Source organism: Chlamydomonas reinhardtii, chromosome 5, assembly GCF_000002595.2.
Source record: "Chlamydomonas reinhardtii strain CC-503 cw92 mt+ chromosome 5, whole genome shotgun sequence".
NCBI lineage: Eukaryota > Viridiplantae > Chlorophyta > Chlorophyceae > Chlamydomonadales > Chlamydomonadaceae > Chlamydomonas > Chlamydomonas reinhardtii.
The window spans coordinates 991,507-1,004,006 of record NC_057008.1 but is presented as its reverse complement, the minus strand read 5'-3'; the positions used below and the strand labels follow the sequence as shown (position 1 = coordinate 1,004,006).

Genomic DNA, 12,500 nt, shown 5'->3' with positions numbered 1-12,500 from the left:
TGTGACGGTGACGACGACGCCTGGTCCGCTGCTGCCGCCGCCGGCGGGCCGCCGCCGCCGCCGCCGCGCTGCCACGGTTTCCTGCTGTACACCTACCTCTCCGACAACTCCTACTCCGGCGGCGCCAACAGGAGTGAGTGCGGGTCGGCCGTGTGTGGCATGTGTGCAGGTCGGCTTTGTGTGGTGTGTGGGTGCGTGTAGGGGTTGTGTGGTGTGTGGGTGCGTGTACGGGCTGCACATGGTGTGTGGATGTGGGGGAGTGAGGTGTGTAGGGGCGCGGCGGGGCGGGCCAATGGATGGGCCAATCGACACCTCTGTTGCACGCACGTGTGATTGCTCTACTCGCATGCTGTGCCCCAAAACTCCAACTCCCCCCTATTGGAACCTATCGTGTTGGCCAATTGGAACCTATCGTGTTGGCCAATTGGAACCTATCGTGTTGGCCTCGGGCCAGTATGACCCTCTGCTGTACCAATGTGTCTGGCTACAACTTCGCCGCTTCTCAAAATTTCACAAATTTTACTCCTACCCCCACACAAAAACAATCCACACACCCAGACGGTCAGGGTCTGAACACCCCGCCGTGGTCTGGTGTGGTGCCGCGCTTTTACTGGAACATAGCCGTGAACCCAGACATGGTGGGTCCGGGCTGTGTGTGTGTGTGTGTGTGTGTGGGATGGGTGTGTACGGCGTGTGTGGGGTGGGTGTGTACGGCGTGTGTGGGGTGGGGGTTGGTGTGAGTGTGGGTGGGGGTGGGGGTGGGGGTGGGGTTGCGGGTGCGGGTGTTTGGGTGTGGGTGCGGGTGTCGGGTGTGGGTGCGGGTGTCGGGTGTGGGTTTGGTTGGTGGCGGTGGGATCTGGGACGTGGGGTAGGGTGCGGCGGAAGGGGCGCAGGGTGCGTGCTGCTGTGAGACAGGCGCACGGCGGACACGTCACCTTGCAGGGAGGGGCGGGCCGCCTCCGCCTCCTCCTCCTCCCCCTCCTCTTCCACACGCACCCCCACACTCCCCCTTCACTTCTTAGAAAATCATGAATGTAACCCCATGTAATCCCCTCCCACACACTCCCCCCCCTCCACATTCTCTCACACACACACACGCACACACTCTTATCACAGTCTAAGCCCTACGTGGTCCTGGACGCGAGCACCAACTCGGCCGAGCAACTGCTGGCCGCGGCACACCGCAAGGTGAGGGAGAGAGGGGGGGTTTGGGGGGGGGGGGGTTGAGGAGGGTTTTGAGGGGGGTTTGAGGGGGGGAGGAGGGGGGGAGGAGGGGGAAGGAGGGGCGGAGGGGGGATGGTGCGTGATGCGTGGTGCGGGATGGTGATAGTGGTGGCGTGGGTCCGTTCAGGGGCACCGGGGTGGGCGGCTAGGGGGGTGCAGCAGGTGTGACTGGCATTGCACAATTCATGACTGCCCACAGTCCAATCCTAATCCCAAGCACAAACCCTCAACCCCCAAACCCCAAATCCCAACCCCACACGCCGAACCCCACACGCCACAAACCCCACACGCCACAAACCCCACACACGCCACATGCCACACACGCCACAAACCCCACATGCCACAAACCCCACACACGCCACAAACCTCACCCACGCCCCAAACCCCACACGTCACACACGCCACGCCACACGCAGCTGGTGGCCTACCACCAGTCTGTCGGCAAGCCCATCCCGGAGCCCTACGCCTCCACGCTGCCCACACAGGTGTGTGTGTGAATGTGTGTGTGTGTGTCCGTGTGTGTGAATGTGTGTGTGTGCGTGCGTGTGTGTGCGTGCGTGTGTGTGCGTGCGTGTGTGCGTGTGTGTGTGTGTGTGTGTGTGTGTGTGTGCGTGTGCGTGTGTATGTATGTGTGCGCGCGTGTGTGTGGTTGCGTGGTTGTGTGTGTCTTGACACGCACACAATATGCTGTTCGTTGCTGTCAGTGCCGCATCGTTGCTAGCAGTAGTACAACGATTCGGCCGCGCCGATTCGGCGCTACATTCCGTACCAGCGAAAGAGCATCCCCAACCCCCAACCCCCGCTTTTTTCCTCAACAAACACAACATACATGCTGCCGTGCCCACCGCTGGCCCCGCAACCCTGCTGCTGCAACTGCTCACACGCAGGCTGTGGTGGTGGTGTGGGACCCCTCCGTGTTTTGGACGGGTGGCGCCTGGCACGGTACGTGTCGATCGGCTGGTGTGTGTGTTTGGGCAATGTTCACACACAGATACGCCACGCACACACACACACACACACACACACACACACACACACACACACACACACACACACACACACACACACACACACACACACACACGCCACGCACGCACACACACACACACAATGTTTTCCTTGTGCTCTTCAACACACACACACATTCGCAACACACACACACACACACACACATACGCCACGCACATACACACACACACACATACACACACACACACACACGCACATACACACCTGCACACACACACGCACGCACAGGCTACAAGAACGGGGCCTTGGGCGGCATGGTCAACACCAGCGCCCAGGCCGACCCCGCGCAGTCCGTGCCCGTGGCCGCCATAAAGCCCTGGGAGCACGAGCAGCTGTTCGTGGTGAACGAGGCGTTTGCGCCCGGCGCTTTCCAGGTTTGTGTCCAGGGTTGTGTGTGTGTGTGTGTGTGTGTGTGTGTGTGTGTGTGTGTGTGTGTTGTGGGGTTTGTGTGTTCTGCGTGGTGTGGGGTGTGTTTTGTGTGTGTGTGTGCGTGTGCGTGTTTGGGTGTTGTTGGGGAGCCGCGCATGTGGCGAGGGAAGGTCCCAAAAGATAGAGAGGGTTTGCGCATGATGGCGGCACACCCTGCCTGTTGGGCAAGGACGTCAGCCCAGGGGCCAGGGCCCCCCACGCTTGGGGGCCGCCACAGTGAGAGCCCCCTACAGGGCCCAGCCGCATTTCTGTCAGGAATGATCAACGTTGCGGTATTACAATCATGCACAATGGTCGATGTTGCGGACCTCTAACTGCACGCGCACATTGCCGCCCTGCAACCATTCCCTGTCCCTACACCCTCCTGTAGTTATTAGTTCCCCTGTCCGCAGCTCCACGCTGCCATCACATCTCCCCAACCAAGTCATCCTCCCGCCATACATACGGTACTGCCCAACTAACGCAACCCACATCACCAACCCGAAACCACACCCCCAAACCCCCATCCACAGGGCTGGGCGGAGGGCTCCGTGCTGCTGGCCGAGAACGTGGTGAGCAGCCACTTTGGCGCCGCCCGCCCCGCCTTCCTGCCCCCCGACCGACATGACTGCGTGCTGTTCGCCACCTACAACCACAACGCCACGCTGTGCAGCCTCAGCCTCAACCCGCTGGTGCAGGGGCAGACACGCAGGCGGCGGCGGCAGTAGCGGCAGGCGGCAGTAGCGGCGGTGGTAGCGGCGGCGGCAGTAGCGGCGGTGGTAGCGGTGCTGGTGGCGGCGGCGACAGGCGCGGCGATAGCGCAGCGTGCGGGGTGTGGGCGTGCGGGGCGCGCGCCTTAGTGGCTGGGAGTGGCGTAGCGACCCGTGTGGACTATGCGTCGTCAAGCTATGGGTCGTGATTACGAGGGTCGGTACTCGCCGGAGCCCAACAAATTCGCAAAACACGGTTACTTCTTCGGAGCAAAATAACTTCTTCGAAGCAAAGTATGAGCATCGGAGCAGGCAGGTTCTCAGGACGAATTAGTGGAATGCCGGACGGGGCTTCGGAGGTGCCTCGTATACCGCAGCTGCTTCTGAATGCAGCATCTGCCGTTTGCCTAACTTTATCTCGCTTACTGCTTGTTTTTGCTTCGCTTAGCTAGATGATACTGTACGCCCGCCCCTGCGTACGGCGTGTGTGCGTGGGCCGCTTCTTATGGTGGCCGTGTTGGTTCGTGCGAAGCCGTGTGCTGCCGTGTGGCACTTGGGAGACGCCTGCTGACGGTCACTAGGTCGAAGTGAACTCGGATAGTATTTATTGATACGGTGAGGTGTGAGCAGGTCCCAATAGTCAATAGGGCGCGTGCGTCGGTGAAATGAGTGGGTCGGTGTTTGCTTTCTTCAGATTGTGGGCTAGCTTTTGATACTCCCAGGCCAGGCGGACGTGTTTGGCGAGGTTTGGCGCGTTTGTGCGTTCCCCTTTTGGCGCAGTGACTGCCAATGCCCGCCGTGAATGTCACGGCGTGGAAACCCATGCACAAAATTGGCCCACGTAAAAGTTACGTATGAAATCAGTTGCTGAAAGCTCACGACCATCACATAAGTCAGTCAACTGACCCCCTTGCGCGAAGGGCGGGCCTCACCCCTTCCTTCACAGCAGTGTTTTGTGACCTCGCTCGCGTGTCCAATAATGACTCAGTTCATCGCTGCACCAGTGAACCTTTCTGCTGTGCCTCGACGCCCTCTCGCTGGGGTGCTGCTGCTGAGGCCCTCCGCGACGCGCATCATTGTCGTCGCCTCGGGCTCCAAGAAGGGCCTGACGCCTTACCAAGGACCAAACCGCATGTTTGGGAAGTTCCGCTGCCCGAAATGCAAGCGCACCTGGCAGAGCGGCAATTCCTGGGCCAACACGGGACAGATGTGCAAGCGCTGCGACATCCTGGTCTACCCGCACAGCCAGGTACTTGCGCGCCAACAGCTCGGCATTCGGCACTACTTGCATACCGTGCCCATTGATTGGATGCAATCATGACAGGGTGGGGGGAACAAGGGGGGGGGACAAGGGAGATCGATGGAAGGGCGGGGGGGCGGGGGCGGAGCATGGAAGGCCCGTGCGAGGCGTGGGGCATGTGCCGGACCCAGCAGCGTGTTTCCACGCGCGCACACGGTTTTGTTTGCCGCCGCGGGCCTGCGGCTGACATTTCAGCGCGGCATAGGCTTTGGCATAGGCTCTGCTCATGGAGACGCAAGCTTTTGACGCGCCGGAAGTCGATCCCCAATTGCTTTCGGCATGTCGTGTTTCACCCGTTTTCACCCGCACACGCAGGTGCCGCTGGAGCCGAAGGTGTGGGACTGGTACGACGACGGCGACCGGTCCCGGCCCCACCCGGCGGAGCTGTGCGAGATGTGCCAGAAGCTGGGCTACCCCTGCACACGCAAGCGCGTATGGGCCCCGGACATGGATGATGACAGCGACAGCGACAACGACGACGACCTCTCGGGCGACACATTGGGCGACCTCTTGGGCGACTACCGGCGGGCTTTTGCAATGGCTGCGGCCAAGTTGTGGCCCGGGAGTGACAAAGTCGACGAGCTCATGCGGGGATTGTATTGGATCCTTTTTCCCTCGTCAAGGAAGTAAAGCTCTAGGCGTGTGGCGACATGACATAACATGTATGCCGGGTCATTACGGGTTCATTGGGTCGCATGCGCATGCGGCATCAGGCGGCATGCGGCATGACAGGGTGTGTGATGGGATGACAGTGCGGTGTGTGATGGGATGACAGTGCGGCATGACAGGGATGCGGTGTGCGGCATATGAGATATGGGCATGAAGCACGCAAGCACGTTGTCCGCCCTGTCCATGCCCCGCCATTGAGATGTTCGGTGAGGTTACCGGGTGTCGTTCACCTGGACGTTGGACGTGATAACTGATCGATCGGTGGTGTTGTTTGCGGGCTCGGGGACTCCAGCCACTTAAAAGAGGTTAGAGAGGTTAGCTGAAAGCTGGGGCTTCTTGCCGGCGGGCCTGGGCGGTTGGTCGCTGGATGGCTGCAACTAGCACACTGGAGCACACCGCTTGTGTGCAGCTGAAGAATGCTGTGCGGGGCGTCCAGCGGACCGCGCGGCGGTGGTGGCGGCGGTGGAGACGGCGGTGGCGGTGCCGGGTGCTGTAAGGCCAGAGTGGAATCTACATCCAGTCCTAATCCCAACATATGCTGAAGCCGTGGAGCTGTTTCTCCTGTCACAATGTGGATGCAGGCCCTGACCAGTATGTCCGGGACCATCGCGTGGGATGACAGGGACATCGTTCCACATGGATGTCGTGTCCGCCAGCACTGACAGTGCAAAGGGTCCCCGAACTAGGTGTCCAGATAGTGCTATCCATTGTCTATTGACTGCGCCAGTCGATGGTCTCAACAAAGTGACCTGCGCGATTGCTGCCATGGGAAGTCCGCCGTAAAATCCACGGTTGCCCTGGCGCGGCATGCATGGAAATGTTCAATCCAAAAGGGTACGAGTAGATGATAGAATAGAAGCGAAGTCAACATAAAGTTTCACAAACTCTTGGCTGATTCAAGCTCGCTCGCGCACAAAACACACACAAACTGACCCGCAGGCCATTCGCCTTGACAGCCGCGCCCCCCATCTCAGCACCCATGGCTTTGTTAAAAGTCTGGACAGATTGCGCTTCTGTTATGCCTCGGCGTTCTCTCACGCCGGCGCTGCTGAGGCCCTCCGCGACGCGCATCATTGTCGTCGCCTCGGGCTCCAAGAAGGGCCTGACGCCTTACCAAGGACCAAACCGCATGTTTGGGAAGTTCCGCTGCCCGAAATGTAGGCGCGGCTGGCAGAGCGGCAATTCCTGGGCCAACACGGGACAGATGTGCAAGCGCTGCGACATCCTGGTCTACCCGCAGAGCCAGGTACGTGCGCGCCAACAGCTTGGCAGCCCGCGTTCTCCGCACATGGATTAATACGGGACATGTGTAATGATATGCGCGTTAGGAGGGCGGCATGTGGCAGGGGGGTCGTGTCGCGAGAGTGCCCTCCATTCCCGGCGGGCCACACCGTCCGCTACGGGCGTAGTGAACTCCTTGTCGGTTGAGGGGTTCTCGACCTCCAGTCCGGGAAGTGGTTCTCGAAATCCCTGGCCTCTGGCGATTTGTTGCTTTCGCCTTGTCACCCCTCAGAGGCCGCTGCAGAAGATGGAGGATGACAACCTGATTGACAAGAACAAGCCGCACCCGGAGGAGCTGTGCGAGATGTGCCAGAAGCTGGGCTATTCCTGCAGACTGAAGCACGTGTGGGTCCCGGACATGGTTGATGACAGCGACAGCGACGATGAGTGAGGAGGCGCCGTTCGTGAGAACGCAACGTGAGCGAGAAGGCAACGTCCGTACAAATGTGCTTGGCGACAGACGGTATTGCCGTGCCGCCAAGAGATCAGGACCTGGGCCTGGGTAGAGGAACATGGAAAGTTGTTGGGTATGAGAGTATGTTGGGACTTGTCGGACTACTTTGGGGATGTCCTTGCACCACGCTTGCACATGCGCATCCATGGCGCATTGAGTTCCATGCTTTCCACATCTCAATCCCGCGGGTTTGGTTGAATCAATCGTACACGCCAATCCTTGCTGGTCGGGCCATGTTCCTTGCTCAGGGGGATGTAACCTGGCACTGCAATAGACACTGACCTCACATTGGTTGCACGTGGATTGGGCCTATGCGTACAGTGGCGAGTTTCCGTTGGCCTGGACACAGTTTGTTTGGATGGCAGGCTGCGGGGGCGGTAGGGGGGGCGGGTGTGCGACGGCGTGCAGCGGGTACGTGCCTCTGGATTGAAATATGTTGATATCACTTCTTTGCCGCTCATGTGTTTCGTGAGACGCTTGAAATTGTAGCATGCTTCTAAGTTACGTATCCTGAACGACCACAAGGTGTGCGTCAGCTGTCGCCCTTTGTCCGGAATAATACTTCATCTGCATCTTGTTTCCTTTGCGCTCTCAGGAAATCCGTACGTAATGAATTCTTGAGGCAAGTTTGAGTATGGGGCGGCGAACTAGCGCGGTCGGCGACGAGAATCTGGACGAAATCGGCCCTCTCGCCCGCGGGCTGCAACAGCGCCAAGGATCGTTGGCACTCAACACCAACTACAGCTATGACATTCCGGCGCTCTCATCCTGCATCAGCGCGCCGGCGCCGGGCAGCAGACAGCAGCTCGCAGGCTCGGGATGGGACTGGGGCCCACAGAGCAGCCGCCACAACCCGCCTGACAGCTTCACGCAGCACCGCTCCCCTTTGACCGGCATCTCGCTCGCTACCGCAAGCGGTGGGAGCAACAAGAGTACCGCCGCTAGCCCCCTCGCTACGGCCCCGCTAAGCTGGCAGAGCGTGTGCGAGGCAGGGCGCGCTGAGGCGGACCGCAAACGCGGCCTGTGCCTGCCTATCGACGATAGCCCCCAACTGAAACAGTGGCTACGAAGCGACCTGTTGGCTCGACAGGGCTTATCGCCCGCGGCCCTGTCCCCACGGCCTCAGCCGCTGCAGCCTCACTACAGCCCAGCGCAGCAACAGCCGCAGCTGCAGCACGCGGCACAGCACCCCAACCCCCACCACAACCACCACTATCACCACCACCACGACAGCGGGTCCGCGCAAGGGGCTGCGGCTGCGAGGTGCAGTGCTGGCGGTGGCAGTGGCACCGATGGCGTTGCCAGCAGCATCAGCACCCAAGGCTCTGGCTGCGGAGGAGGAGGCGGCCCCGAGCACTGCTGGCGCGCCGCAGCGCAGCCGCACCCACAGCTCGTGCAACCAGCTTTGCCTGCATGGTGCATGGGCGCAACGCGCGGTGGCGGCAGCGGCGGTACTGCTGCTGCTGCAGGAGAGGCTTACGGGGAGGGGCCGGCGGCGGCGGCCGCATCAGGTTGCCGTACTACGACTGCTCCTCCTCCGCCCTTTAGCCGTACGGCACCGCGCTACCCCCTGCCGTACGAGGCGCTGGGGCAGGTGCCGCCGCCCGTGGCGGAGGTGGCGGCAGCTGCCGGTTTCATGTGGCCGTACGCGGATCCCGCATCCGCCGCTGGCGGCGGCGGCCCCAGGGCCTGCCCGGCTTGGCTTCGGTGAAATGCGGCTGAGTGCGGTTTGCCGGGGCTGCTGTGTGCTAGGTGGTCAATGAAATGAACACATGGGTTTCTTTCGTTATCTGGATCTGGATCTGGTGATGAGTGGCATCTGTGAGTGGCAGCTCGGAAGGCTGCGGTGGCGCATGTGCGGCGATGCAAAGGCCGACAGCGATTAGCCCTGGCACCAGGCACGGCGCGTTAAGCTGTCCCGCGAGAATGGGCCAATAATGACAGCAGTGTTCTTTGCGGGATTACTTTTCTTTGCGGTGGATTTCTTCTCTTGGCAGGCCGTGCTGGGGGCAGGATGTTGCTTGTCGGGCACGGGATTGGCTGCGTGCCCTCAGCACGAGGTTTGTGCTCCTCCAAATACAAAGTTTTGCGCGATTGGGCGGATGCAGGCTGGGATGAAGGCAGAGGGCTGAGAGCTAGTGCAAGTAACGCTGGGGTGAGAAGCGCTACTGCCGGGGTATCATTTTGCTGTGAGTGTGTGGGGCACGGAGCGTGTGTGGTTCTAGGATCCATTTATTTCCATGCCAGACGGCTGCTGCGGGCTGCGGGCTGGAGGCGTGCTACACTACGTACGGCGTGGTTGCAGGTTCACGCTGGAGTGCCGGCGGGTCGGTTGCCACCTGCCAATGACGAGATGAGCGGAGCGGATGCAATGTAACGTATTTGTGTTCAGTACACGACCGCGTCTGTGCGCAATTCTGCCGCCACTGCAGTTGCGCGGGGCGGGGCGGGGCGCGGCAGCGCAGGCGAGGCAGGGCGAGCGGCACCCGCACCTGTCGCAGTCACACACTCACACCCACGGGGCTAGCACAGCGAGCCGGCTGGCCTGAGGGCCCCGCATTCGTAGCTGTCTGGAAACGCGTTTACTGCAAGGGGCGAGGGATTCCGTCTGGCATTATATACATGGAGTGCTTGCCTCATTAATAGCAAACACCCCAAGAGCAAATACCGCTCAACGTGTTGGTCACAAATTCGCCCGCCACGTGACTGCCACCGCCATTACGGCGGGGCCCCAGCGTCGCGTCGCATCCAGTCACCCACACACTTTGCCGTGCCGTACACGTGTCGTGTCGTACCCACACGCACACCAGCACACCACAACTTCCCCCAAGCCCTAACTCTTCTTCCGCCCCTTCATTCATCCGTGTGCATTGACCACTCCATTCTCCATGAACGGCTAAGCCCCCCCCCCATACTTGAGCAGTACATGCATATAACGTTTGCGCACACCGCGCTTCACCTTGCTCGCACGCTGATGAGAGCCGCATGTTTGTCACAATGTCGGCAAGCGGATGCGCCAAACCGCATCCCCCGCGCCCCCCAACCGCCTCTTGGCACACGCCCAAACAAGCATGATGCTGTGCCTCATACGTTTATAATGATCAATTTCTCAACCGTATGTCCCCTTCACCGCAGCAACCAACTCACAGGCCCCGCGCGCCCACTCCCCTCCCTGTCCCAGCCGCCTCCATCCCTGCACCCGCCGCCCCAGCCGCCTCCACCTCCAGTCCTCCGCCTCCTGCCCTGACACCCCCACCACCACCTCCACCTCCAACTGCGTCTGCGCCCAGCCTGCCCCGCACCTGCCCCCAGGCCTTGACCCGCTTCTCCCGCACCGCGTGTCGCGCCTGCAGCTCCGCGTTCCGCTCCTCCCGCAGCGCCTCCGCCTCCACCAGCGCCGCCTCCCGCGCCGCCGCCACCGCACGGGCCACAGCTTCTGTGCTGTTGGCGAAGAAGGTGCCGTTGAACCAGCGGCCCCCCGCCACCTCCCGCTCCCCCAGCGTGTCAAACCTCAGCGGCACCTCCACCTGCTGCCCGTCAGACAGCATCAGCGTCAGCGGTTGGGCCAGCGCCGCCAACCAAGCCTCAGGCGGCGGCGGCGGCGCGGCGGTGAGCAGCGCCGCCCTGCTGGCGGCGGCCGCCACCGCCCGCCGCACCTGTCCAACATACCCGCACGTGCGCCGCGGCCGCTTGCGCTTGGCCCCGCCGCCGCCGACGGCGCCGCCGCCGACGGCGCTGCCGCCGAAGGCGCCCAGGAAAGTGCCATTGGCACTGCTACTGGCGGCACCGCCGCTGGCGGCGCCCGGCACCTCTTCGTCGCCCTCCCCTGCGTCGCCGCCCTCGCCTCCTTCTTGCCGGCCCGACTCCTCCACTCCGCCACCGCCGCCGCCGCCGCCACCCGCGCCCGCCAGATCGTGCGCCACGCCAAAGACGACCGCGTCCAGGCCCTGCAGTACGAGCGCGAACTCGTACAGATCTTGGTCGTACAGGGTGGCCTGCCGTACGGCGGCCATAACCGGATCCGAAAACTGTGGCCGTTGGGGGGTTGGACGAGCGTGCAGGTGGCGCAGATCCACGGGCCAGCCCAGCCCCAGCCCGAAGATGTCGCGTGTGAGCTCACGCGCCCCCTGCTGCTGCGAGCTACTGCCGCTAGCGCTACTGCCGCCACTGCTACTGCCATTATTGCTGCTGCAGCTGCTGCTGCTGCCGATGCTACTGTTGCGGGTGCTACTGCCGTTGTTGTTGTTGTTGTTGTTGTTGTTGTTGTTGTTGTTGTTGTTGTTGTTGTTGTTGTTGTTGTTGTTGTTGTTGTTGTTGTTGTTGTTGTTGTTGTTGTTGTTGCTGGTGCTGCTGCCCAGGCTGAGCAGCACCTCGAACTGCAGGCTGATGATTTTGGCGGCCAGCAGGTGGGTGGCGTTGATGGCGCCGCCGGGCAGGTTGAATACCTGAGGAGAAGGAGGGGTTGGGCGTTGGGGTTTAGGAGTTACATTCATGATAAGCTAAGGAAATGGGGAGGGTTGGGGTTGGAGGGGGGCTGGGAGTTGCAGATACCAGCCCAAATTAAACCGAACCCAATACAATAGAGCGAGGAGGAGAGCGTGGCCTATGCTTGACAACGGAGTGGGTTAGTGGTTACAATCATGACTAGCTAAGGATGTGGTAGACGGGAGGCAATCTTGGGGGAACAGTGGGGAAGGATAGGAGTAGCCGTTTTTGTGGAGAACGCCGGGAGGAGTGGGTATTGCTGCACGTTGAATATGTGGAGCGTGCCAATGACGGCGGCTGAATGGTCACACATCAACGTAAGGGGGGTAATCAAGGGCTTGGTACCCTATCGCCTCCAGGGAGAAAGCGATAAAGACTAGTACTCACAATCCACATCAACGGGGACATAGGGTTTGAGGCAAGTGCCACAGCTCCACGAATGGCCCCAAAGCGCCACGGAGGTCGGGAAAGGGTCTTGAGGAGGGAAGGGAAAACGCGGAATCCTTGCCTGCCCGCCTGCCGTAGTAGGTAGGCACGCCTTGAACCATCATCCTGCTGCTGCAATCCCGATTGCCGCCTTCTCCCCCTCACCTTGCCGCCCAGCAGGCAGCGCACCACGCAGCTGTCCATACCCTGTCACCCGCCCGCGTGCCATACACACACGCCACGTTTCCCCCTTCCCCATCTCCCCCATCCCCCCCCCGCATTCTCACCTTGCCGCCCAGCAGGCTGCGCACCACGTAGTTGTCCATGACCGGCACAGCCAAAGCGCGCCACTGCTCCGGGCTCTCCTTGTCAAAGTACCTGAGGAGGGGGAGAACGGAAGGAAACACACAAACAGTGCGGGGAGAGGAGGTGAGAGGCGAGAGGAGCGACGGTGGAGGGGTAGGGATGCTGGAAAGGAAGGCACGGGGGGGGGGGGTGCGGGGGTGTGGGGGCC

At 61.4% G+C, this 12,500-nt stretch overlaps 4 protein-coding genes across 4 annotated transcripts in view; 3 read left to right on the top strand and 1 right to left on the bottom strand.

Annotated features, from left to right (window-relative positions):
- Window positions 1-4,238, top strand: part of CHLRE_05g246550v5 (uncharacterized protein) — a 9,066-nt gene extending 4,828 nt beyond the window's left edge. Inside the window, exons 11-17 of the mRNA XM_043062519.1 lie at window positions 1-133; window positions 559-638; window positions 1,117-1,188; window positions 1,641-1,709; window positions 2,112-2,166; window positions 2,482-2,627; window positions 3,195-4,238. The exon at window positions 1-133 is cut by the window's left edge and continues 8 nt beyond it. Coding sequence (XP_042924626.1) covers window positions 1-133; window positions 559-638; window positions 1,117-1,188; window positions 1,641-1,709; window positions 2,112-2,166; window positions 2,482-2,627; window positions 3,195-3,389 — 750 coding nt within the window. The 3' untranslated portion in view covers window positions 3,390-4,238. The remainder of the gene's footprint in view (window positions 134-558; window positions 639-1,116; window positions 1,189-1,640; window positions 1,710-2,111; window positions 2,167-2,481; window positions 2,628-3,194) is intronic.
- A 114-nt stretch (window positions 4,239-4,352) lies between these two features.
- Window positions 4,353-6,088, top strand: CHLRE_05g246600v5 (uncharacterized protein). The gene is made up of 2 exons (XM_043062524.1): window positions 4,353-4,620; window positions 4,987-6,088. The coding sequence occupies exons 1-2, from the start codon at window positions 4,504-4,506 to the stop codon at window positions 5,299-5,301; spliced, it is 432 nt and encodes a 143-aa protein (XP_042924625.1). The 5' UTR covers window positions 4,353-4,503; the 3' UTR covers window positions 5,302-6,088.
- Window positions 6,089-6,192: 104 nt separating this feature from the next.
- On the top strand, window positions 6,193-9,464 carry CHLRE_05g246650v5 (uncharacterized protein). The gene is made up of 2 exons (XM_001700705.2): window positions 6,193-6,586; window positions 6,854-9,464. The coding sequence occupies exons 1-2, from the start codon at window positions 6,359-6,361 to the stop codon at window positions 7,010-7,012; spliced, it is 387 nt and encodes a 128-aa protein (XP_001700757.2). The 5' UTR covers window positions 6,193-6,358; the 3' UTR covers window positions 7,013-9,464.
- Window positions 9,465-9,670: 206 nt separating this feature from the next.
- The window catches only part of CHLRE_05g246753v5 (uncharacterized protein), a 5,432-nt gene continuing 2,602 nt past the window's right edge, over window positions 9,671-12,500 (bottom strand). The window contains exons 4-5 of the mRNA XM_043062527.1: window positions 12,274-12,364; window positions 9,671-11,520 (exon numbers count right to left, since the gene is read on the bottom strand). Coding sequence (XP_042924624.1) covers window positions 10,219-11,520; window positions 12,274-12,364 — 1,393 coding nt within the window. The 3' untranslated portion in view covers window positions 9,671-10,218. The remainder of the gene's footprint in view (window positions 11,521-12,273; window positions 12,365-12,500) is intronic.